This window comes from Ambystoma mexicanum, chromosome 1q (assembly GCF_040938575.1).
Source record: "Ambystoma mexicanum isolate Mex_15411 chromosome 1q, UKY_AmexF1_1, whole genome shotgun sequence".
NCBI classification, from domain to species: domain Eukaryota; kingdom Metazoa; phylum Chordata; class Amphibia; order Caudata; family Ambystomatidae; genus Ambystoma; species Ambystoma mexicanum.
Genome location: NC_090922.1, coordinates 865,321,245 through 865,348,806, shown reverse-complemented (window position 1 = coordinate 865,348,806; position 27,562 = coordinate 865,321,245). Strand labels below are relative to the sequence as shown.

Here is a 27,562-nt window from a genome sequence, read left to right as displayed (position 1 = left end):
GGACCCAGGGACTGAACTTGTGTTGCTCCATGTCGTCATTGTCCATCGTTTGTGGACTGTATTGACCTTAGTGAGCTGAGAATACAGTTTACGGGTTCCTTTCAGTTGACCAAGTCACTGTGGATTAGACTGATGTTACAAAACCGACAAAGTCTGATCTTATCGCTCTGTGGCTTTTTGATAATACTACTGCTAAAGTTGGAGGCTTTGAAGAGAACTGTACTCCCAACTACAAATTAAACACCATATTAGTTAATAACTCTAATTGAATCCCAGCAACAAACGTAAGGGTGAATGGACAATTTATATATGCAACAGTACATGATTTTATTTAAATTCCAATTTTGGACTTTCTATTTTGTTATGATGTTGATTTTTTTCTTTTTTAAATGTTTTACTTTTTTTTCTTTTTTCTTTACTTTTATTGAATTTTCACTGTATTTTTCTTTTTTTTACATTTTGTATAATTAACTGTATGGTGTGAAAGGTTTGTATAATTCTTTTATAAACCATATCACAATAACAAAAAAATCATACATAAAAAAAGCTATCTGGGGTTTCCTATCCACTTCATGGCAACCCATGCTTGTTTTATTTGGTATCCAGCTGTAACATACATGCTACTTTTTCTGGTCCAAAGAGGCGTTAGTGGAATATCATTACTCTATGTCTGATTTCCTTGTTTGATGAAATTGTATAAAGTCTTTCCCTAAACATTGGAGTCAGTAGGGTTTCTCAGTTGACCTGACCTGTAGGGAACACTAATGTCTTACCTGGATTATAGCGATGAGATCAAAACTGATGCGACAGTTTGTTTGGCAAACAATCGATTTCTTAGAATCTTGAATGCATTTGGTTGTATTTCTTTAACAGAATTTGGTGGTGTTCGTTCATTTGTAGCAATGTTATACATAAACCATCATTAGATGTGGGAGTCATGCACTGAAGGGTTGCCAGAGCACTGGACGTCATTATATTAAATGAATACCAAAGATAGAAGTTGAACATCACATTACAAACAACATACAATGAGAGCGCCTGTCAGAATGCACATAGAATGCCATCATTAAACAAGTGAAATCAAAATCAATAACATAGAATGAAAAGTTAAAAATTGTAAGACATGGCCAAATAATAATATGAAGTAAGTATAGAATATAAACCATAAATGGAAGACAACATTCTAGTTATTAGGGAAACACAAAAGGTTTAAAGTTCCAGGTGGAATGCATGCAATGCAATTTAACATTACCACCAGCAGCTAAGTAACAATTCATAACACGGACAGACATATAGAACACATGCGAACAAACATCTATGGAAGTGTTATATCGCCACTGTAGCGGTTATTCACTGATAATAGAATAGCGGTCTATGCAGGGGAATGTGTTCTCTGGGAAAGGGACAGTGAGCTAAAGACTTGCTAGAGTCTCTCCCAGGGGTTATTCACCCAAGAACAGGTCATTGGGCTGTGCTCGTGCTGGTAGAGAGATTCCCAGACCCCCCCTTGTTTTTCAAACTCTGCCCGAAGGATGTCCAGGGGGGACAAAGTCCTTTGAAAAGTGAGTACGGTGTCTGCTTTCAATATAAAATATAAGCAGATATGCATCTAGGGGGTTCTGGCAACAACAGGTTTACTCAAGGAGTGGGGGAGAGGGGACTGAGCACTAAAAGGTTTGAATACCACTGCAGTAGAATGATGTGAAACTGGGCAATTGAATGGCAAACTAAATCCCATGACAAATATTTTAGTATCAAAAACAGAATTATGTTTCTAATGAGAAATATAAACTCAGTGATCGTAACATGAAAGATACAGTGAATTCCATAGTTGTACAACTTCCCGTTGGATGCTAAATCCATTTCTACGGTGCAAGATGTGACCACTTCACAGATGGAGGCTGGCCCAGACTACGAAGTGTAAACTTGCCCCTGCATTCTGCAGCACAGCGCGCACAAGTCAGCACATCACCTTATTGACATGGGGCGCCTGCATGCAGGAGGAGGATCTGGCTGAAGGTGCAGAGGGCTCGCAGGCTGCCCCTTCATGCATATTCAAATGTTGAAAGTGCTCTTGACACTTGCATATGCATTGGACACCTGTGTATGTGTGGGTGAAGGGCTGGGGTCTGCTCCGTGCCCACATGTTTGCAAGGAGAATGATGAGCCTAAGCCTGTCACTGCAAATGCCACGCTTACATTTCCTCAGTCCCGCGGTTGGTAATGTCAGCAATGATAAAAAACGAGTATGCTTTCCATGAGTCTTTCCATCAGTGGCTCTGAAATGCAGGAAGGGGTCTGTTAAGGGTGACCAGTTGACGGGACTACTGAACCCCAGAGTGCATCCCTATATATCTGTATTAAGAATCTGATTTTGATTGCAACAGCCCCTCCTATGACGTGGCTCCTGGCCAGAAATTCGGCATGTGGGTATTTTTAGTAGACATTAACACACCCTTAATTCTGATAGATTAACATGCGCTACAATTCCACAACAGTAAATCACAATTTACAAACACCTGCACACCCTTTCTCACATTTTGCAACTGACTACTCAGAAAATGCATGAGGTGTGCCGGGTTGCTATTTCCCAATGTCACCTATATATGTATATTGAGACACATTAGGCCATTAGGCCATGAGGCAGTTAGGGGCAGTATGGTTCAAGAAATGCTCAGGAATGGCAAGGCCGGATTTAGCCTTGGCTGTAACCACTAAATAACACGCAGAGATTCTTGTTTGACTTGTACCAATCCTCGGCACATTACAAACAATTACAAATGTGTCTTCTCTTTTAAATTACAGGTCTTCACTGTGAGCAAGACATCGACGAATGTGTCTCGGGGCCTTGTCAACATGGTGGAACTTGCGAGAATCTGCCTGGAAGCTACGCCTGTCACTGTCCGGCAGAAGGGCAGGAGGGGATTGTGTATGGTGGCTCAAACTGCACAGACATTCTCACAGGCTGCACAGAAAACAGATGCCAAAATGGCGGCTTGTGTATCCCCCATCTAAATAATGGTGAACATGGCTACCTATGTCAGTGTCCTTCCGGGTACACGGATTTAAACTGTGGAACGATGACGACATTCACCTTTGACGGCAGCGGCTTTGTTCATGTTACTAGCTCTGTAGATGTGGAAACGCAGGCACTCTTCAACATAACCCTGAAGTTCCAGACCGCGCTGCCTACAGCGCTTATTTTACACAGAGGGACCGCAGACACGTTCCTCAAACTGGGATTGCAGCGCGGCTATTTATACTTGTCTCTCCACGTATATAGTCAGCTCAAGACACTCTTACATATTTGGCAGAATATGAGTGATGGAGAGTGGCATGCAGTAGAGGTAACCTTAGAAAGAGCTGTTACTCTCAAAATCCTTGACAGCTCGTGCACGGCAGCATGTGTGAATACATCTACTGGTGCAGTGAGGAGCTCGCCTCTGACACTAGCTTTTCAAAGCACCTTTTTGGGTGGGGTGCCTGCCGCTGGGATGCGCGATGGCGCAGGCCAGAACGCCAATAGCGCTCACCCGGAACCATGGTTTATCGGCTGTCTTCTGGACATTCACATCGACTCCAACATCACGACCCCTGAGGCCGTATCATCCGAAAGATCATTAAACGTCAAAACAGGATGTCACCGGAAGGAGTGGTGCGAAGGACGCCCTTGTCAAAATAGGGGACGATGTGTCAATTTATGGCAGAGTTACCAGTGCGATTGCTATCGGCCATATGTGGGTCCAAACTGCTCAAGAGGTAAGCATTGGGAGCAATGTGTTTCATTCCAGAGGCGCAGCCCACAGCACTGTGAACATATGGTGATGGGGAACATAGTCCTGTGGTACGTCTTGCATATATAGCTCCTAAAATACGGATATGTGTTTTTTGTGATCCAGAAATGTTCATTAAGAACAGTATAAGCTGATGTGTAAAACAGAAACGGGTCATGTTAATGTCCAAAGGCAACACAACTATTTTATTAAACAAATACTTTAATTCCGGTAACAGCAAAGTGCAATAAAGTAGTAATATGTATCTACTTATTTGTTTGTAACTAGCTTAAAGGAGAAAAGGTCAGGATACAATAATTGGGACACCATAATATGAGGGGGAGTGACGTCATAATAGGGGGTATGAGACAAAATCAAGACATTAAGGGAAAGTAATCGCTGAACAGACAAGGTACAAACATTCCATTAGGGGCCCCAGTGGACCTTTCCTGGGTACCTCGAGTGCTACCTTCATGAATTACCATGATGGATACCAAGTGGGATGACTAACATTCTTAGGACTAGGTTTCGCAGAGTTATTCCTTTTTAGTAGTTTGTTTGTGGTTTTGCGCTTTCCTGAGCTCGAGACCAATTTTTGCCAGAGCAATGGACCCTTAGTTTCGAGGGATTTTCTGTTCAAGCTAGTTTTTTTTAGGTTGATAGTTGAGTGTTTTAGAGTGGACGGCGACCTCAAATTGAATGACTCTTTCAAGGAGTTTAGCGAGGAATGGAAGAAGAGAGATAGGTTGATAGATACAGAGGAATGAAGGGGCGAGAAGAGATTCTTTTAGAATGGGGATAAGCGTAGCATGTCTGAAGGTGGAGGGAGAGGAAGAAGAAAACAAGGAAAGATTAATAAGAGAAGTCAAGAAGGGTATTCATAAGGGGTAGATTGAGATGAGCTCAAGCAGACAATGTAAGTTAGAAAGCACATTTACCCGGCATGTGTCTAAAATCCTTCATAGGACTAAGAATCCTCATAAACTCAAGAATCCTATTTTCTGAGCTGCTGAACTGGAGGACCAGGAAAAATCTAGTCGTGTCCTTGCGTATAAAAACTAATATGCCGAGAGGGAAGAGTGATGGGGTGTAGAAAGACCATTGCTTTGATATCTCTTTTATTCTTTGGTGCAATTTGTGTCATTAACCACAATGTTTTGTTCACTATCAGCCTCAGATGAAGAGCCGGGTTTGGCTCGAAACACGTGTCAGGCTGACTAATCAACATAAATAAATACATTTTGTATTTAAAGTTTTGCATTCTTTGGCGCAGTGTGTCTCAGAACTCCCTTGTCTGTTCTCAATTAACGTGGTAGTATACTGGCAGTACACCCACACCTCCTTGACACCCGCTGCCTCTTTGCTAATCATAAGTGTCTGTACAAGCACTGTGGATACCATTAATTTTCACTGCCATTTGCTATTGTTTATTATATATACAATACTCAGAATTGTCAAGTGGAGAGGTTGTAATCTAATCTGTAATCATGCGTGAGGCTAATTTCTGATACACGATACAGAAATGTTTATTTAGCCCTTATACTTGTTAGGGACTCAAACATGCAATGTGCTAAGGGGTTATGCAGTATAAGGCACAGGCCCATTGCCAATTGACATACATTTAAGTGCTAGCATGAAATTACCCCACTGTCACTTGCTTTATCTTATGTTACTCAACCTTTAATGAAAATTTTAAACTGCACTGAATTTCACTTTTAAGGTGTTCTTCCTTACCACTATACACCGCTGATAGTGAGTGGCTACTTTCGGAAATTCAAAATGTCATCTTCTAGAGTTGTTTGCACCGTTTATTATGTTACTCAGCTTTTAATGTGACTTTTGAATTTCAATGAATCGCACTTTTGACACTTTCCTTCCGCATCAGTATACACCGCTGAGAGTGAAGGGCTACTTTGAACCTATACAATTTTATTTTATAGATTTCTATACACTGTGGATAAAGGGCACTCAAGTGTCACACCAAAGAACATAACTCAAAATCAGGAGCAAGTATTTACATTAAAAGCAGGACAGTCAAAATATGCTTCAATGAGGAGAAAAATTACAAAACCACTCCTTTCCTTGAGCATTGAAACCAACACAACCATGCCTTTATCCTGCATAAATCCGCTTGTAATAACACCCACATATAGGATTTGCAGTTTAGTAGACACCTTCCAAAGATTTTCTTTTGGCATGGCTACTAAAGCTCTGCCTCTTCCTTCTCCTATTTAAGGATATAGTTATGAAAAATAGGGGATGGAGAGAATCCCTCAATTACGATATTCAACCTTTTAGAGAAAAAACAGAAAGAGCAGTTTAGCTAACAAGTCAATGGGTTTCTCAAACTTTTTCACACAGCATTTCACTGGACATCTGTACAAGACTATTAGGGTCTAGGAAATACCTAAAGACCCTGGAGTTCATGGAGTTCCTCTCAGATTTCAACATGTTGGATTCTTTGTTTTCAAGTATTAAGTTTCCAAATTCAGAAAGGGCGACATATCTAATCTCATGTCCCCTGATATGAAGTAGTCAAAAAAACAGCACTGTGTATTTCTACCGAGTATGGCCAAATGCACTCCTACTACTGGGTAGAAATACACAGTGCTGTTTTTTTTACTATTTCCATGTCCCAAGTGGCCTTGTGATGTTTGCCCGTTTGCACCTGAAATAACAATTAGAATCTCATTACACGTAAGTAGAGAGATATATCTGAAAGTTCAATATACATTATTTTATAGATCGGAAGTAGCTGTGCACCCCTGCACCCCAAATCCCTGATATGAAGTCCCAACCCACAATTCTGGGCAATAACCAGACAGTGAATTTCTCAAGATTTTAAATGTATTTAAAAGAATAAGACCAAATTATAATAAGGGGGTATCCAACTTTACACCATGGAGATCACCACAATGTTATAGGCTCAAATATAATTGGTCAATCAAACTAATTTTATTTGCATGTAAGAATCTCATTACTGGCTCTAACGGAAGCATTCAAAGGAGCTTCATATAGATATATATCAACTGTAAAGCATACTAGGCAAACATTTCTATTGCTTCCATGCAAGCAACACAATATATTTCAGTGATAACATTGAATCTTTTCAGTCAGCCCATTCACAATTCAAAAGCACACGATGTTATCCAGTTTCAAAACAAGTATGATATCAGAGACACTATGTGAACAACCAACATTTAAAAACAAATATTTCAATCCCATAGCTTAAATGTGGGGTTTTGAATGTATTTGCTGTGTGCAGGTCATTTAAATGTAGACAGTGGTCAGCCTGGATTTGGTTTCTGCAGGTTTGAATTTGAAGACTAATACTCTCAAATATACTTGCACTCTGCTCTGCACACGTGTGTGCAGTCATCTCAGAATATGGCTGTACAGCTTTCTCTGGACATGTGTGGGCAATTTACAATAAAATGTGGGTGCTGCTTTCAAACTATATATGTGTGCAACTGTCAATCTATGTATGCATACACAACATTGAATGTACCTGTGTCTAGTTTTTAGTCTGTGTGTTTTTGGATTGGAGATGTAATTTTCTCTAATGAAATGTACAATGTTACAACCGCCTTGCCCTTTCACGTTATAAGCAGGTCCGCCTGCTCATTCAAAGACAAGGGAATGTGGGGTTTAATATGTTTCACAATTGTCTATGAATAGGATGAAATCTTAGGGCTAATTCCAGTTTTTACAAACATATAATGTATGGCTAGACTCACAGCAGGTGCAAATTTGCAGGCTATCTCACCTGGTAATAGTGGGCCAACTACACAATGGCCTTTGTGATTCTATTCCTGCCAAGGATTGTGTTTAGTAGTGCATATGTTTAAAAAACAGTTTGCATTTAAGTTGCACCAAAATTGCATTGAGTTTTAAATGTTGCCTCTCAATACACAATGAATTGGGCTTTAAGGAAACAACATGTTCATTCATATTCAATTTAAATAGGAGACACAGGACACCATATTAAGACTGACCCAGTATCTTTGTCACTTTAGCATCCTCTTTTCTCCCAACCCTCTATTCCTTGAGATGTTCCTATGGAAAACACTCTGGGCAATATGTATTTACATTTGGGGTTTCATTTACCTTTTTAAATGTGGCTTCTCATTTGGGGAAAATTAGCTGGTTCCCTCTCTTGAGCACTGGTGCCCTCAGCAAGATCATCACTCTGTCAGCTGATTTCAAACGAGGCCTGTAAGGACTTCTCTGTCCATCCTGCCTGAAAAACAGTCTCCAAAACCTTTCAGCTCTCACCAGGTTTCTCCATTTGTATCCATCAAATCTTCAATGTTCATCTCTCCATCTCATTTTCCACCCTAATCCTCTATCATTCTGTGTGCATGCAATCATATATGTTTTGTCTCTTCTGCCTTGTGACTAGGTGCGGTTTCACAGGTCTCATGACACAGGTGGGAGGGGAATCTCTCTCCTACTGTGAAAATGCAATTTCATTTGTATGCCTTAAGTTCTGATGCAAAAGTATGAGATTAATAAAATCATATCACTGTAATCCATAGATTGGTGTGCACAATTACATGTATGTCCTGTCTCAGTGCAATGCACATTTAGCAGAAATACTCTACTTTTCCATTTAGCTTCATATATGCTTTCCATTAATACACCCCAGGTGGATTTTAAATTATTTAAAATACATATTTCTATCTCTGATTTGCAATTGGTTCCGCAATGATAGGATCTTAGATCACAGATTTTTTAAATCAATACATGTTTTTATTTCAAATATTTTATTTCAAGTTACGCATGTTGCTTTCTTTTCATTTTACAAATGTTAAGTTGCTGAGTTTGGTTACTTTAGGTCACTGTTGATACATCCCAGTACCTTCTCCTTCTTAATATGAATAACGTGCCAATGCAAGGTTTCTTCAGCTGTGTACTGAAATCAATAACCCGTCTCGTGATGTGCTAGTGAATTTTTTCATGAGAGGCCTTGAATGCTAAATGGGACAGGCTTCCTTGAAGTTCTGTTTACCAGGACCGACCATTTGCTAATGCTCCAGAGCTGGCCTCCAGAGCTGATTTAAAAACAATGTATTTGAACCTGTATGGCCTCTTACCTCGTGATTGCATTCCTGAACTGGGTTTAGGCCTTAAAATGGTCAACTTTCAAACATGTTCAAGTTCCCCTAAGCAACAGAAATATGTTTGTACAAGTCTTTTTTACTTCTATTAATTACAGCCTTCTAAGTGAATTAAAAACATGTTAAAACACAGTTCACATATACAAGTGCATCCTTCTTTTGTCCATGTTTATATAGATCTGAATGTCAATGTTCTTGAGACCTTTTCTGCACATTTTCCCCACCTCCTGGTATATTGATCAGGCAATCTTTGAATAGATACAAGACTTGAACTTTCAAATGAATTCACCTTTGAAAGGAAAGGGACACATTTTTCATAATATACAACTGCACCCCAAAATTCAGGACATAGTCCCAACCTCTGTGCATTTGTGTGCATGCTCTTACATACTAATGAGGCAATAGTTGAAAAATGTGTGAATTTCAGTTGTGTCTTTAAACTATAAAATCAGGACTTGAAAATGGTGTACATTGAAATGAACTTCTTACAAGTGCCTAAACTTGCATATTCCTGTCTTTCATTTTTGGAGACTGCCACAACATCTTGTCACACTTTTAAACCTCGTATTCTCCTTTGTACAGCACCCTGCTGGCTTCTTTGATAGTTTTGCACTACATAAATACTATACATAAAAACTTCAGATTCTTTTGTGTTAAGAGAGTATTAGGGCTGAGCACAATTCTAACTCTGTTGATCCCCTTAACTTTTTGCTGGATTCGCTCAGATGTTATTTTTCCTCCAAAATAGGCTAATCCAAAGCCTGACTGCGAAAGCAGCTCTGTCCTTATGACTTCTAGGGCAACGATGCCCCAAAGATATCACATGTACTCTGGATTCTAACTTTGTTGCCATAAAGGTCTCAGAGGCTCACATGACTATCCCGTGTCCCTCTTAGTGTGCCAAAACCTAATATGATTGGCATATGCAGATGCCTACCTGGGATAGCATGGATTCCCTTCCTTGTGTATGTAAGCATTCCCTGAGTGCCTGGGTGTGCTTGAAGGGACGTGCAACATTGTTTGACTACCCATTTGTTTTTGTTTTTTTAATGCTGTTTGCTGTGTAATTGGGTACTGTGTTCACTCACTGCTTCCTGGGGAGAATAAAAGCACACCTCCTTTCCCCACTTAGTATGGCTACTTCGAGAATTCTGAACCTGCTCTCCTGCATAGCCTACTGCTTGAGGAACGACCGGAGCTCTGCACCAGCGCTCTTACACTCCACTGAATAAGATTGCAACGCTCTGCCTCTCCGTAAAACCAGAGCATATTATTGTGGTGCTCCTTCCCCCTGACCAGTAGGGGACAACTAGATCACAGCTCCTACTCTAAGGCCCTGTCTCGCTGAAGCTCCTGACTGCTCCTGCATTGCTGGATCCAGAGGTAAGTGCCCTTCACTACCGGGATCCTGAAGACATTCCATGAAAAACCTATCAGAGTTTCTTCCTCCCAGGACTTCAAGTAAGTGCCCTGGTTCCATCTATCCCTTCTCAGAAGCTCCAGGGGCCTGTGCTGCACAAATTAACCACTGTACTCACCTCCCAATCCTCCTTCTGTGGCTGTTGCCGCTCCGGTTTGCCCCCATGAGAGAATCGTTTAATAATAGTCTTGCCCAAGGATCTTCTCAGGCCAACCCTAGCATCTGGAGCTGAATCATGAGCCTGAAAATGACAGAGGAAACCTGCCTTGTCGACCACTATTGTCCTCAGTTGCTTTGCCTTTCATTTTCTTTGGCTTAGACCTTCGTCTCTAAAAACACTACATCTTCAACAGTCATTCTTCCAAAGGTCTTGATGTCCCTCCTGAACCATTGTGTCATTACTGGAGACTTGGATGGTCACAAAGAAATATGCACAGTGACCAGGAAACCTCAAAACTGCCTGCTGCAGAACCGCTTGTAAGCCTCTGGAGTTTGCTCTTCTCACTTTATGTTGCTTCTAGCAAGTTCTTTATCCATCTTCAGAGTCCCCTATTATTCACCAAGGGCCTTCTGTGACTTGAACTACATGAAACTCCAGAAACTAAACCTTTGGACATTTTTGCAAACATTAAATATTTTACACAATGGCCTGCCCAAATCTGCACAACTGGTTGCCCTTGGCCTCTTTAAAAATGATTTACATTCTTAGATAGCAAAACAATTTTATTTTGCTGCAACTGCATTTTGTCTTATAGGAAACACTTTTACTTGAATTCTTTGAAACCCTTGACACATAATACTTATCAGAGTGCTAGTGTGGTGTTTTATCGCTTGCCATTTCCTATAAGAAGATTATATTCTTATAAAAATATAATGTATGAACATTTTCTTATTTGGGATTTGTAAAAAGTGTGTACTGCCCCTGTTAACCGCCCTGCTCACCCTCTGAGAGTTAAGCCTGGGCGGCTCTGCCACACCACCATACAGAGAGCCTGGTGTTGACCAGGGAGTTTTTGGTACCTTAGTAATGAAAACGTACCTTAAGACCCTGAACACAGGGTTTATGGAAAATCTCCATAACAGAGGGTTCTTCTGGACTTTCTGCAGTGAGGGGCCCTGATAAATCAACTCAGTGTTCCAACAGGGTCCACACCCATGTCCAACCAAACCCTCAATGATAGTATGACCAAGCAACACAGCTTAGGCTCAGGTGGAGATAGGCCCAGTAAGAAGCATAACCAACAACTGGGAAGACTGGTAAGTAACAGAGGTCCACACTGGCAAGCACAAAACACTGCTTATCAATAGGTTCAATACACTGAAACACACTGTAAAAGGAAGCAAGACAACCCAAACATACACGCGCTCACATTTTGGTAACCGTGTTACGTGTCAACACATTAGCAAAGTATTTACAGTGTACAGTTCCTAGAGTGTGGAAAAGAGGTGTTATACCTTAAATCTTGTTAAAGGGGTTCCTCAGAATTTACTTTGGTAAGGGCCCCGAGAAGCTAGCACAAAAGTGAAATAAGACTCCACTTAATTCCTGACCCAACGTTCTAAGGTAGAGGGACTGAGCAGTCAGGCTCAGACCCGAGGGAGACAGGCCCTTTGTGGAGCCCATACAATTACAAAGCGTACTAAGCAATAGAGGTTCACACATGCAAGCACAAAATACACTATTTATCAAACACATACATAGTCAAACAAAATCAGCACAAACAAATATATACATCCAGAGTTTGGCAACACCAAAGTCACCAGTCCAGCAACCAGCACAGGTATATACAGGTACGCACAGTATAAGATAGGTTTACAGGCAAATTCACAAGGTTCCAAATGGCTAACATACTTAAACATACACGAATGATTTAAAACTCTACCCCCACCCCTTTCTGCCACATGCAGGTGGCACCATCAAACAGCCCCCTGTAGAAGTTCAATGCAGAAAGTTCGCAGTGAGTTCTCAAGCTATGGGGAATGCGTTCCCAGTGCCCAGGACAGATATGTTATTTATAACGTGCTTAATATCCAGAGGTTTCTAAGCGCGGACCCGGGAACGAACCTGTGTTGCTCTGTGTCATCTGGCTTTCAAGGTGAGCACCTTGCCCCTGAGTTATCCTCTCGAGGCGTGGTAAGAACCAAGAGGCTCGTGGCCCTGCCAGGCTGCCACCCTTCAGAACAGGTCTCTGCCCCCAATGCGAGTCAGTGGGGTCAGTGCTCCCAAAGAGAGAAAAGCCATCTCGACTTCCGGACTCCGATCCACGAAAACACAGGGGACAGGTAAGCAGCGTGACAGCTCGAGTCTGCACGCGAGATACGTCAGATGAACTAACGCTTTGACCCAAAGGTTAATCCACGTGGAAAATAAACACGAGGCCTAACGTTTGGCCTAGCGTTTCCCGTGGCATTCCCACAAAGCTAGGCGCATAGAGCATTTTACCAAACACCTAATGAAATTAAAAACAGTGGAACGTGTTATATTCTGGTGAATGGTCGCACAAATCATGGCACACGTCCGTAATAAGGACACGGGGAAGCAGTATGAGGAAAGCAGTGCATTCTCCACTTGACGGCACGATTGATGTGCGGTGCCGCAGTGTGCATCTTGTCCCAGAGAATTTTGATGAAGACGGATAGCGGCTTAAGTGACTTCCAAGCAAAATCCAATAAAGCAGCCTTTGATTCCGCAGCGCGCCTGCGTTCCCCACCGCAGCCCACGCGCGGCCCACTTCCGGTCGCGCGTGCATGGGAGAGATTAGTCACTCGGACACGATAGTGAAAGATGGCAAGAGGAAATGAACGTTGATTGCATGTGCCAAGAAGTTATTAAAAAAGTGCAAATGGCAACATTAGCCTGGGGTAGATGACGGGGATATAGATCGTATTGCTTTACCCTACAATTTACTGGCACATATATATGTCTGCAATTCTGAAGAAGTGCATCATTGCAAAAGCTTTAGGTTGCAATCCCTCATTTCATTTTTCATTGTGCAATAGCAGTGTCTAAGAAGTCATTCTAGCCGGCTTCCACCCCCACAACTGTATTTTATTCAGAATTGTGAAAAGCATTGTTGGATTATAGCTCAACATCTGTTAAACATGCTGGTATTATTTGGTGGAACATTAAAACCATGAGGGTCTAGCAGAGGGCTTAGTCTCCTCTGGGCCAGGGAGAACGCATTGAGAGCATACAGATTGTCGCGGCTAACCACAGCACTTGCTACAAATTGTAGACGAATTCCATTTTGACATCTGACCGCTGATCATAGGCAGTGTTTTAAAGATTATGCCAGCCTTTCTTAGGGGGAAACATGCGAGGTAAAGGCATATATAGCATCAGCGTGGGCCAATCTTCTCAGTGCACATACACAATGATCAGCAGATGTCGACGGGATACAGAGCGGAATATGAAGACCCCACGGTTAATAGTGACTGCTGCTTCAAACCATTGGCCAGAGTCCAGCTGAAGGTCAATACAGCTAAGCCGGAGAGTATTGTTACTCCAAGGCCAGGGGCGTGTCTCAGAGCGATGGCGGAGCAAATCAGGAGCTAGCAGGGGGCAAAGTAACGGGTAGTAACCATCTTAGGGGACATCAGAACCTTTTTTCTGATGGGGAAAATCGGTTTCCAGTCAGAAGGAATGACAGATTTTGACACTGGATCATAAGAGATCTAGGGGAATTGGCTCCGAAGTCATTCCTCTGAATAGTTCTATCATAGCCAATTTCTGATCCGGAATTAAACAGTTAACATTCTTGGAGGCTACAGTATCTACACTATGTTCTGTTGCTTCGCCCTGCTAAGGAAGACCTGGGGGCTCTGATCACACCTCGATGAACGCCTGCCCCATGCTTGCCTATGACCTGTCAAGCTTCGCAACAGTTTCAAGTAAGATATTTGTAATGGATTGCTAGTAGTTAAATTCCTCCCATATCCCCCGGTCCTTTGCCACTTTAAAGTGCATGGTAAGAGATAATCGACACACCTTTACGTCCTACTGTTCTAGAATACAGTGTGTCATTTCCTTGTAGGAGAGTTCCTTTTGCTCTAAGCCAGCGTGCCGCATACGTTTGTGCAAAAAAACCTAAGGCCGTCAGGCAGATTGAGCCAACTACCATATTTCAATTCCTAACCTCCAATCTCTTAATAAAATCAAGTAATGTGAGGTTATTCATCTGCTTCAGACGTATTTTAATTGTGGTACCCTTTTCCAACTAACCCGTGGCATAGCAGGGTGACTGAAATCACGTTTAGCCGATATGATGAAAACCTATGCCAGTGTTGAATAAAGAAATTCTCATACTTTGACAGTGTTTGATGTTATGGCCTATGATGGCCTAGCATCTCCATTACCTAAAAGGATGAGGCAAGGGAGGAGCAAGCTATATTTTCCAGAGGAGATATTCCAGATCTTTCTTTTTTGCAGTTCAAGGTAAGGTGGTATGTCTTGTGCACTAAAAAGCACCCATGGGCACCCACTTAAGATCCTGCTTTCTTATCTTTAATGTTCCAAAGATTTTTGCTGCCCTGTGCAAAGTGACATTTTACCCCCTCGTTCTATGGCAACTGGGCCACGTTTGCGCTAGGGGCCATTTTGTGCCCTCTCCTGATAGATGGCTGAGTGTCATTTCCTTTCCCTACAAGTGGCCCTAAAGACATGACAGCATCCTTTTGCCTGACTTTATTGACCACATAATTTGACTAGGTTTATTAACAGCATCCTTTATTTGGCCGTGTTGCACCCCATCTTCCTGTTTCCAGATGTGTGCTGAGGACACGCATAGACACTTCAAGATGGCGAGTCTGGGCACCAGAGGAGAAGGATGACCTGCCTCCCTGCTATACAGGGAAACATTTAGGAGGTCTTGTTATGCATTAACGGCAGCAACAAGAGAATTATACAATTAGGGCTGCCACAAAACAATGAATTTGTTTTTTGATTAATTTGAATTAATTTTAACTGATATTGATGATTTTCATAAATATTATGCAATTAAAGCCAACAATGAAAGCATGGTTATTGAAACTCGAGGGCAACAACTATAAACGTATTTTTTCAAATTTCAGAGAGCAATGGAAAAACAATGACTAGTGATTAAGGAAAAAACACAACTATGGAACGAAAATAACCTATATTACTTTATTTAGACTGGTGCAGCATATTTAGTACATTTTATTCGATCCCGTAGTGTTTATATCGAATTTTCTATATTGAATGCCCATATATCGAATCCTTTATATTGAAAACCTTTATAGTCAATGCATTTAGGGGTGCGGTAGAGGGTTAAAACATTTTAGGAAACGGTCGGGTGGGTTTTTAGGGGTTGGAAATATGGATTTGGGGGGGCCCCCCCAAAAGAAAGAACAGAAAAAAGTGCACTCACTATACAAGTTTTCAATATAAAATATTCGAGATATGTGCATTCAATATACAATATATCGATATAAAGACATGTAACCAACTGCAGCCTGGCCCAGAGCGAGGAAACTGGGGAGGACCCTTGACCATGTCCTTTATTAACTTAATATGCCTTTCAAATAAGAAGATCCATAGAAATCTGCCTCCCTCTACCAGACACGTGCAGTGCCCCTTGCCTTGCCAGCAGTGCCCTACAGGGCTCCACCAATAGACATCCTAATCAGGCGGCGTCAATGGCCGCAGTGTCAATATGCCAGAATGGGATCTGCCACATGACCAAGGCTCCTCATTGGTTGATTCTCATACCACGTGACTCCTAAATCATGGATTGTATGATCAAAGCCATCTGGGGCATGTATATAGTTCAAAATAAAATAATTTTCCAAAGTCAATTTAAGCGGCAGCGGACCTACTACCTGGACCTCAATACGAGGTAGGAGCATGTTCTCCTCAGATTTCCACAAGTGATACTGTGATTACCTTGCAGAATGCTGAGGGTCTCCCCACAGTTCAGAATGTACTACCCTAATGGCAGGAACACCTGCCCATTTTCCGCAATACTGAGAATAGTGGTTCAGAAAATCTGCAGGACATGTTGTGTGATTGTTTGATGAATGGACTTCCATCTCTGTTTACAGGGTGGGAACGGATGTGGCACAGCAGCAGATGAAACCGCTACCGCATCATGTAAAATATTGCCCCGAAGTGTCTCTAATGAACCTTTTCTGTTTTAAACAGCAAAGGGGGTGAGGATGTGGGCATCCGGATAAGGCACATTCTCGCTCTCTTTAGGGCTCACCCGCACATGTTTCTGCATTAAGCGATCCCTTCACTCAAGCATGAAAAAATGTGTAATACGTTTGGTTCATCTTAAGATTTTTATCACCTCCCTCTGCATGGAGCAAAGATGTGCAACAGTCTTTGCAGATTTCCAACTCGTTAACATGTGGTATACTCTAAAATACCACTCGTGGTAAATACTTTGTGAACTATAAATAAGTGGCCAGAAAAAAGGAGATATTTGAAATGCCACTTTCTTTTACTGTTGTCACCTCAATTATAATGAGGGCCCCAGAATGAGTTTTCTTCAGTAACGCAATTGATTATTCAATCTTTTATAACACGCTTAAAACTGTAGATCAGTCTCTAAGTATGGGCCGGGATTTGAACCTGCGTTGATTTGCGTTGTCTTGTGTCCATGACAAATGTGTTGCCCCTGAGCTACCCTCGCAGCACACTATGTTGTTAAATCAGTTAAGGTGCATTTTGCCCACTCCCAGTCCTTAATTTGTGGGGGTGTTTGTCAGGGCTTAGCCCTGGCACTTATTTCTGAGTCCCAACACTTATTGTCTCAGACAATTGATTATGATGGAGCGTTTTAGCAAATGTATTATTGTAACTGCCAGTCACATAATAAACACCTATAGAATCAGAGCAACATGTAAAGGATGATTGTGTTTAAAGACACACTTAAACATTTGTCTCATGTCAATACACAACAAGTAGGTTATTTTATGTGTCTGTTGATTGGTATCTAAATCTGCCTGCCTCTACTCTCCGCCCTCTGCAACTCATCCAGAACAGGACTGCGAGACGTGTCCTTGGCCTCAAGCCCAGGGACCGTATCTCTCCAGGACTGAAATCTCTTCACTGGCTCCCAGTGGCTGCGAGGATTAAGTTCAAAACCCTCTGCATTGTCCACAAGGCCATCTGGGACCGAAATACCTTCAACTCTCTCTTCCTAAATATCTACCTCCTCGAGCTCTTCGCTCATCCGCCTCCAACTCCCTCAGGGTCAGCCGCTTCTCCAAGCAACGAGTTGGGGATAGATCTCTCTCCGCGGCAGGTGTCTCCCTCTGGAACAGCCTTCCTGCCTCCCTGAAACTTGAGGAGAACCATCTCTCCTCAAAACCTTCATCTTTGCTTCTGCTTTCTCTCCCCCTCTCCCCTGCTAAATTCCTGATTGAAACTGCACTGAATCTGCACTGGGCCACTCTCACTGATCTCGGTCCCTGGCCCAGCCACTTGCCCCTGGCACCCCTTGCACCGCGAGACTGTCCCTGTATCTCTACAGCCCCCCTCCCAGCACTTGTCTGCACTTACCTTGCACTTGCCACTAGCTGGCCCTTTATTTATTTATCTTATTATTCTACTACCCCATGTACTGCACTTTCCCCTCTCCCTTACCCCTCGCACTTTCCTTCCCCTTTTCCCATGCACTTGTGCGATCTGAATGACACATAACCACTAGTAAGATCATTGTCTGTCTTCCTTTTGTCCCCCCTCCCTGCCTCGTCGCGCCTTGAAACACTTGTGTATAGGTACGTTGTAAATGCCATATCATATCATATTTGTAAATCACACATCTGCCGTAGGAGTTGCAGCTTTAACCCATGTGTCATGGGTGTGTTCGAAAATATTTGAGCCCTGGCACTTATTTTCTTTACAAATTCGGCACTCCCCATTCCCTTCTCAATATTCAGAATACATTATTTCACCCACTGTACATTTGATGAGAAATAGAGGGAGCATGAGGTCCAATAGAGCGTTTCCCTTCTGGAGTAATTATAGCAAAAGAAGCCAGGGTCAAAGCCGAAAGCATTTGAAATTTAGAAATGATGCAAAAGGGGTTCTGTTTAGAAAGGCCTTGAAGTAAATTGCTTCTGAATCTGTTCTGCACCTGTGTCCAATATTGACAAAGCCAACCGATTGCACACCAACTCAATAATCTTTCGCTGTGAAGGTTAAGCTGCAACTTTAATATTATTCCTGAATTTCCAAATGATAACTTTTTTAGTAAATGCACAGTCATTCTTTTTGTAAGTAAAATGAGTTATTGAGCTCACTGAATATGCTATGCTGAGATGGCCAGATGCATACACTTGCCAAGTGCCGTACTCTTCTTCATCAGTTGGTGGACACGCGGTAAAATCAGCAACAACAACACAACAGACATATCTTGTACACAGAGAAAAGAACCTTTCAATGAAGGGCAATACATTTAGAATAAGAACCAGTCATACTCACACCCATTGACACAGTGCTCAACTCCAGAACTGGGAAAGTACACGTTTAGTAGGATCATGTTACTCACCTAATGTTGTGCATGTATGTGTCCTAACCGTTAAGCACAAGAACCCTAATGAGCGGTACCCAACGTGAAGAGAAATGTGACAGTATTGTAGAAGCATTCCAAAATGAAATATTCAAAGATATATAGTTTTAAAAACAGGGATATGTTGCTTCAACCATCCCCACACAGTCGAAAGTTGCTTGCGGGTACAGTAATCTTACAATTCCATTGCCTCAACCATAATGCAGTTTTACCAAATAAAATGGTTGTCTGCGTCTTCATGGCTTCCGCACCCAAATAATTTCCTGCAGTAATTGCAATGCCAAACTACCCAAAAATGGCACTGCACCAGTGTGCAGAAACTATAACATTATCAGAGGCTGGTGCCAGTTTGTGTAGCCTCTATGCTGTGATAGGGTTATATACTAGTTAAAACAAAATAGATCAAGTTCCCAAATGTGGGAACTCCCGTCATCTGCACTCTATAGGTGGCTCGAAAACGAGTCCTGTTATTAGTTTTGTATTAAATTGATAATTTGGTGGTGTTTTTTAAAATAAAATTTACCAAAATGGATGATTGTTAAATCACACATATATATATATAATATATAATATATATATATATATATATATATATATATATATATATATATATATCTATATATATCAATACACATTGACAAAAATTCATAAATTCAAATCAAATGATTTATTATTAGAAGCCCAACGCATTTTGTGAAACAATTTGCTTCTTCAGGGGCAATTTTTCATAATTGTTTTCAAGAAATCTGGAAAACATAACATTCAAACAAGTACATATTAGTACATGTGATGCTGGAAATGCATCAGAGGGACAGGGCCTCTGAATCCTTGTCCTTTACTGCTTTTTATCGTGTGTTCTGTCGTGTTTTCTGCCCAGGAGTCCATGTGGGACTCCTGGCAGTGCAGCACTCTCTTTTGGTTTGGTGAACAGACCCATGGGATACCCTTATGGCACCCATGGGTAGGGGTACAACCCTGTGCCCCTAGTGTATGTTTTTTGGGCACCTGTGGGTGGCCCACAAAGCAGGGTATGGGCTGGTGGCAGCTCCATGCTGAATTTGACAGGTGCTCTGGGTGTCCTCCATTTTGGGATACCCAGGCCCTGCCATTGGGATCAGTTGATTCCTGATAGAAAACAAGATGGCCCCTGTGGCCTCTTGCTTTCTATTGCCTGTTGTCTTGTTTTTCCCAAAGTCCTGGGAATGGTGTTGTTGTGAAGGCCCAGCTAGACTGACTGGAGCCTTCCCATTGACTGTATGTTGTGGGTACCGCCTGTGGGTGGGACCTGGGTGAATGGAGTGGGTGACCAATATACACTCCTTGTTGTGGTTGTCTGGTTTCTGGCATGTGAGACAAAGACTGAGACAGCCCTGCCCGAAACTGGCCTGAATGCAGTGTGTAGTGTTGAATGGCTGGGTACTTGCCCCAATCCACATTCCTTGTTGTGAGTGTCTGAAAGGGAGGAGTGTGGCCTGAATGCACTGTGTGCCTGATTGGCTGACTGACTGCATGAATGCCCTTCTGTGTGATTGGCTGCTGTGTGTGTGCCAGCAGTGTGGATGAGAGACAGAATAGTATATCTGGGGACCTCTCACCACTGGAAATTGTTCAGAAGCGTTCAGAAGCTGAGTCTCCACTCAAGAGTAACTGGAACTGCTGATCCTCGACGTCCAGCTGGAAGAAGAAGACTTGCTGTGGCATTTGCTTCGACCGATCCGAAGGCTGCCGAAATCGTCGAAGGCTGACCCGAGAGAGGACCTGGCTAGGCGCCCTCTTCCCGTGCTCCGAGGGACCATCGAGCACCGCTGAACTTTCGCCGAAGCTCCCTGGACGCCAGACCATCGAAAGGCTGCCGACCGGAGAAGGGGACTGCCGAGGAGAACGAAGTAAAGCACCCGGACCTCGACGCTGTCGAAGTCCATTGCCGTCGACCAGGGTTCGCAGGTCTGTGTAACCGCTGGAGGCCCGTCGAAGTTGTGTTGCCCAGCCGTGGGAACCACTTGACGCCGTGCCGCCGACGACCGGAGCCGTCCGCTCCTTGCCTAAGAACATTTGACTCGAAGGACTCCCTCGTCCGCATCATCGACCGCTTTTGTCCTGCCGGAGAAAGTCGAGGACGACCAACGCGCCGAGGAGAATCCGCCGGTGGGTTTCCCGCCACCTCACGACTCCAAAGACTCGAGCGACTCGACGTCCTTGCTGGGCCACCGTCATTCACAATCTTTGCGGTCCAGAACTAGTGTCGCTGAGGTGCCCCGCACGCCTCTTCCTCGCAGGACGCCAACGTCTCGACGCCGACGAGCACCGCTCGGATCGAAGCCTGCCGCCTCATCGACGCCGTTCTACCCTGTTTGTTGTCAGACGTTCGACGCCCCGTGTCTCCCGCTTGAAAGGGAAGGCATTCAAGAAGGGCCGTCGATTCCCCGACACCGAACACCGAGTTCCTCGACGCTTCTCGACGCCTCTCGACGATCCGTGACTCCTGCTTTAAAGGGGGTCATTCAAGAAGGATCTGTCGACGCCTCCTCGAAGAACTCGACTCCACCAGGTACATTGGGGGGGTAAAAACATTGTAGGAGAGAATAAGACTATTGAACAATATATGGACTGGGCTTGTGTTATATCTCTTTATTTTACAGGTTGCCCAGGTTGGGGGATCTCCACACAGAACTGTGTCCAGTAGCAAGGGCCAGTCTTCTGCCTATTGTTTCAACCATCTGTTATCTCTCCTCTCTCTATTGCTGGTTTCCTTCTTATTGATCTGCGTGCCATTTTTACAGTATTATGAATGCACTTTAATGAGGTCTAATATTAGTGGTACCACTCTAGAATTGTAGATATTTACCATTATTGATTTTCCTGAGCACAAAGTGCGTTGTTGTGATAAGTGTACATAACCCTTGAATATTAATTATATAAAGACTGTGTTTTCAGTAATACAGTGTGTGGACATTCCTTTGTGAGGGCTTGGGGATACACTGTACTTAAGAACCAGCCTGCATCACCTCCTGAGAAGCTAGGCCTTGATTGCTCGTCCATCGCTACCGTAATAGAGAATCTTGGCTGGGGTCCTCTGTGCCTCTCCTCTACCATATAGAGAGCGGAAGTACAGACCCCCCCACCGGTCTTGACAAGCTGGTGGCAGCGGTGGGATGCTTATGGTTTTAAGACTCAGTGTATAACCGTGCCACTTACAAAATATCCGCACTTTATTAGATTAAGGTTTGGGTGTGTTCCAAATAACTGCATTACAAGCAATGGAGTCCATTGCGAATGGTAAATTGACTAGGATGAGCTTAGAGGCTCTCCAGAGTGCTTGTGAAGCCAGGGAGTTAGACTTTGTGGATAAGTCTAGGGCTGAGCTGATAGCTGCCCTGGTGGACTACCAGACCGATGGTGAAACTCTCGATGAAGGGGGGGATGCAACCAGTGAGGACTCTGCCCCTGGGGTTGTCGCTGAATCTGTTTCTGGGAATGCCGCCATTCCTGCTGCCTCTGTTCCGAACCCCAGCAATTCCATGGAACTTGAGTTATTAAGGATGAAGTTAGCCTTTGAATATCGCAAGTTGGAAATAGAAGCTGAGCTTAAGAAAGAGGAGCTGGCACAGCAAGTGGAACTCAAGAATAGGAATCTTGCGCTCAAAGAAAAGGACACTGAATGTCAGAGAATCCAGTTAGAGAAAGCTCGAGTGGAGACTTCAGCTAAACCAATTGAGAGTGGCAGGTCCCCAGCCACCAAGTTTATGAAAGATTTGGTTGGTGTGTTTTTGGAGGGTTCAGATATCCTCCAATGGATTGAAGCGTTTGAAATGGCTTGTGCAATTCATGATGTGGATAAAAGAGATTGGGCTAAGTGTTTGTTAAGCAGAGTGCCTCAAACTGGATATGACTGTATTCTGAAGCTGAGTGTGGAAGAAAGGGGTCAGTATGAGTGTATGAAGTCTGCTTTAATTGCCAAGTTTGGCAAGACACCTACCCAATACCTTAAAAGGTTCAGGGATTTTAAGAAACGAGAGAATATGTCTTGGGTTGACTGGGTGAGTGCTGCGCACATGAACATGATGGGGTGGATTGACGGGTACAAGGTGAAAACTTTTGCTGAATTATCCCACCTGTTGTTTTTTGAGCATTTTTCTGAAGCCTGTTCACCAGAGCTGTGTCAGTATGTTGCTGACCAGAACATTTTGGACCCCTTTAAGCTGGCTAGGTTGGCTGACAAGTGGGTCTCCCACCGGGTGTCCCCTAAGGACTCCAGTGGGAAGGACAAGGACAAAGGAAAGGGGACCTCTCAGAAAGCTGAGGAGTCCCAAAAGCAATCACAGTCGGGTAAACCAAAACCTTCCTCTCCTAAGACCCAAAAACCTAGTGGGGATAAGTCATCTGTGGGTGGGAATAAGAGTAGTGGTCCACCTGCTGCAAAGCAGGCTCCCAGTGGTTCCAGTACCGTACCTCGCACTCCTAGCACTTGTTGGGATTGTGGGGCTCTGGACCACAGAAGGGGTGACTCCAAGTGTAAAGGTAAGGCACTTGGAGTACAGGCTGTCAGCCTGAGCTACCCTTACCCCATGTCTGAGGTGGAGGCCACTGTCCTCCCCTCCTCTACAGGAATCACCTTTGGTGCTCCTGTAGAGATTTCCTTAGTGTCCCTTGGGGCCTGGGACCAGTACGCAGAAGTACTGGCGACTATCCCGCAGAACACCCGTAGGTTTTTGAGAAGTGTCCTCTTGAATGGCCAGCCTTCTACTGGTTTGAGAGACACTGGGGCAAGCATGACAGTGGTGGACAGGACCCTGCTCAGGCCAGAGGACTATGTCAGTGCTCCTCTGAGAACCACCAGGTTAGCTGGTGGGCCTCCCAAATTATCGCCTGTAGCCTTAGTCACACTCATGATTGGAGACAAGACAGCAAAGCTTCCTGTCCTGGTTCAGGACAATGTCCCTGCTAACATTCTATTAGGAAATGATCTAGTAGAGTTGGGGTTGATCTCGGATGGTCTCCCCATGACTGCGGCTGCGGTCACTAGGTCACAGGTGACATCGGGTCTGGCTGTGAGTCAGGTACCCGAGCCAAAGGCGAGGCCTAAGGCAAGACGAAGGAAGACCAAGAAGGCCACCTCTGTGGGGGGAACACCTTCTCTTCCTGCTGTTCCGACAGCACCCATTGGGATCCATGCTCCGGACGGGCTGGGTCCAGTGAAAAACCCAATCTCAACTCCTGAGGGAGAAGAGACAGAAAACTCTCCTGTGGGAGAGGTTCTCAACCCGGAGGATCATCCCGACCTTCAATGCTTGTTAGCTGAAGGGGGACCCTCCCGGGCAGACTTCTGTAAAGGACAGAGAGAGTGCCACTCTCTCGAGGGTCTGAGGAAACAGGCCCTGTCCCAGGCACAAGGTGAAGTGCCTAGGACATTCAAGATTTATTGGGAGGGTGAGCTCCTTGTTAGTGAGCCCACTAAGCCTGAACCTGGTGCCCTCAAGAGGTTGGTGGTACCCCAGGTTTACAGGCCCTTCCTACTGCAGTTGGCGCATGAGGTGCCCTTGGCTGGTCATCTTGGTACCAAGAAGACTAAGCAGAGGCTCTCTGCCCACTTCTACTGGCCCCGGATGGGAGTAGAAGTGGAGTCCCACTGCAGGACCTGCCCAACTTGTCAGTTATCTGGCAAGACTGGAGGCAGGGTCATTGCCCCACTGCAGCCATTGCCAGTGGTTGGCACACCGTTCGAGAGGGTGGGCATCGACATTGTCGGTCCCCTGGACCCTCCCACTTCCGGTGGACATCGGTTCATCCTGGTCTTGGTTGATCATGCCACCAGGTACCCTGAGGCTATACCCCTTCGGACTATTACTGCCAAGGTGGTTGCCAGGGCTCTCCTGGGCATTTTTACCCGTGTTGGATTCCCCAAGGAGGTTGTCTCTGACAGAGGATCCAACTTCATGTCCAGTTACATGAAGACCATGTGGAAAGAGTGCGGGGTAACCTACAAGTTCTCCACCTCTTACCACCCCCAGACCAATGGTCTGGTTGAGAGATTTAACAAAACTCTCAAGGGCATGCTAGGTGCTTTGGAAGAGCCCCTAAGGAGGAAATGGGATCTCCTCCTGCCATGCCTGCTGTTTGCTTACAGAGAGGTACCTCAAGAGGGTGTTGGTTTCAGCCCCTTTGAGTTACTCTTTGGACATCCCGTGAGGGGGCCACTCGCCTTGATCCGAGAAGGCTGGGAAGCCACTCCTCCAGGTCCCGCCAAGCAAGTGGGGGACTATGTGTTAGGCCTCAGGCGGAGGATGACACAAATGATGGGTCAGGCAACAGCAAATCTCAAGGCCAGCCAGGAGTTGAATAAGTACTGGCATGACCTTAAAGCTTCGCAAGTGGATTGGACTCCGGGACAGGAAATCCTTGTGATGGAGCCTACAAAGCCTAGGGCTTTGGCCGACAAATGGACTGGACCCTTCAGGATAATCTCCAAGATGGGCGAAGTCAATTATCTGGTTGACATGGGTGCCTCTGGGGTAGCCCCTCAGGTATTCCATGTCAACAGGCTCAAGCCTTTCCACAGGCGAGCAGAGGTCTCATGTCTCTTGCTAGCTTCAGGGCAAGAAGAGGATGAGAGTAAGCCCCTTCCTGATTTGCTGCATAGCAACCCTCAGGATGGCTCAGTGGAGGGAGTACGTCTCTCTCCAGATTTGACAACAGAGCAGCAGAGGGCCTGCAGGGCTTTGCTCCAGCAGTATGCCTCTCTGTTTTCACTGACACCAGGCCTTACACCGTGGTGTAAGCACGAAATTGACACTGGTGACAGTGTGCCTGTCAAAAGCAGGTGCTACCGTATGTCAGATACCGTCAAGAACCACATCCAGGCTGAGGTCGCCAAGATGTTGGATCTGGGTGTTATTGAACCCTCAACCAGTCCCTGGTCCAGTCCAGTGGTCCTTGTCCCCAAGGCAAGTTCCCAGGCAGGTACCAAGGATTGGAGGTTCTGTGTGGACTACCGAGGAGTCAATGCCGTCACCAAAACTGACGCGCACCCATTGCCCAGGGCTGATGAGCTCGTGGACACCATAGGTGCTGCCAAATTTGTGAGCACCTTTGACCTCACCTCAGGCTATTGGCAAATAGCTCTGACGGACCATGCCAAGGAAAAGACGGCATTCTCCACCCCTGAGGGACTCTACCAGTTTAGGGTCATGCCTTTTGGGTTGAAGAATGCCCCTGCCACCTTCCAGAGATTGGTCAACCATGCGCACAGTGGGCTGGAAGCCTTTTGTGTGGCTTACTTAGACGACATTGCCGTCTACAGTTCCACCTGGGAAGAGCATTTGACACATCTGGATAAGGTGTTGCAGGCCTTGAAAAGGGCTAACCTCACTATCAAGGCCACCAAGTGCCAGATAGCGCAGGGGAAAGTTACCTATCTTGGTCATGAGGTAGGAGGGGGTCAAATCCAGCCTCTTTCCCGTAAGGTACAGGACGTACAGAACTGGGAGACTCCCACTACTCAAACCCAGGTGAGAGCCTTTTTGGGCCTCACTGGGTACTATCGCAATTTCATGGCAGACTATGGAACCATAGCTGCACCCCTGACAGCGCTAACTTCGCCCAAACAGCCTAGGAAGGTTAATTGGATCGAAGACTGTCAGAGGGCCTTTGATGGCTTGAAAGAAGGTCTGTGTAGGGCACCTGTATTGTGTGCGCCTGACTACAGCCGACCCTTTATCGTCCAGACGGATGCCTGCGATACCGGAATTGGAGCTGTCTTGTCCCAGTTAGATGACAAAGGGAGAGAACATCCTATCATATTCATCAGTAGACAACTCAAGGGTAGAGAACTTAGGTGGGCTACTGTTGAAAAGGAATGTTTTAGTATAGTTTGGAGCCTTAGGCGTTTTAGGCCCTACCTTACGGGGTCCACCTTCAAGGTCCAAACAGATCATAAGCCCCTGAAGTGGCTTATGCAGATGAAGGGTGAGAATCCGAAATTGCTCAGGTGGTCGATTAGCCTACAAGGGCTAGACTTCACCATAGAGCACAGACCAGGGAAGAGTCACGATAATGCAGATGGCCTTTCCAGAAGGTATGTTGACCGTCTGGATGAGGGTGTCTATCCCGTGGGAGATTAGGCACCCTCCACCTCAGTCTGGGGGGGGGGGCGACTGTGATGCTGGAAATGCATCAGAGGGACAGGGCCTCTGAATCTTTGTCCTTTACTGCTTTTTATCGTGTGTTCTGTCGTGTTTTCTGCCCAGGTGTCCATGTGGGACTCCTGGCAGTGCAGCTCTCTCTTTTGGTTTGGTGAACAGACCCATGGGATACCCTTATGGCACCCATGGGTAGGGGTACAACCCTGTGCCCCTAGTGTATGTTTTTTGGGCACCTGTGGGTGGCCCACAGAGCAGGGTATGGGCTGGTGGCAGCTCCATGCTGAATTTGACAGGTGCTCTGGGTGTCCTCCATTTTGGGATACCCAGGCCCTGCCATTGGGATCAGTTGATTCCTGATAGAAAACAAGATGGCCCCTGTGGCCTCTTGCTTTCTATTGCCTGTTGTCTTGTTTTTCCCAAAGTCCTGGGAAGCCCTGACTCTGTCCCTTCCCCCTGACTGGCTGTTGGGTGGAAGGTCCATATATGGTGTTGTTGTGAAGGCCCAGCTAGACTGACTGGAGCCTTCCCATTGACTGTATGTTGTGGGTACCGCCTGTGGGTGGGACCTGGGTGA

At 44.7% G+C, this 27,562-nt stretch overlaps 1 protein-coding gene across 5 annotated transcripts in view; it reads left to right on the top strand.

Moving 5' to 3' along the window:
• CRB1 (crumbs cell polarity complex component 1) overlaps positions 1–27,562 on the top strand; it is a 1,156,197-nt gene that overhangs the window by 855,287 nt on the left and 273,348 nt on the right. For all 5 annotated transcript variants that reach the window (XM_069641514.1, XM_069641517.1, XM_069641513.1 and 2 more), the window contains exon 6: positions 2,806–3,759. In XM_069641514.1, coding sequence (XP_069497615.1) covers positions 2,806–3,759 — 954 coding nt within the window. The remainder of the gene's footprint in view (positions 1–2,805; positions 3,760–27,562) is intronic.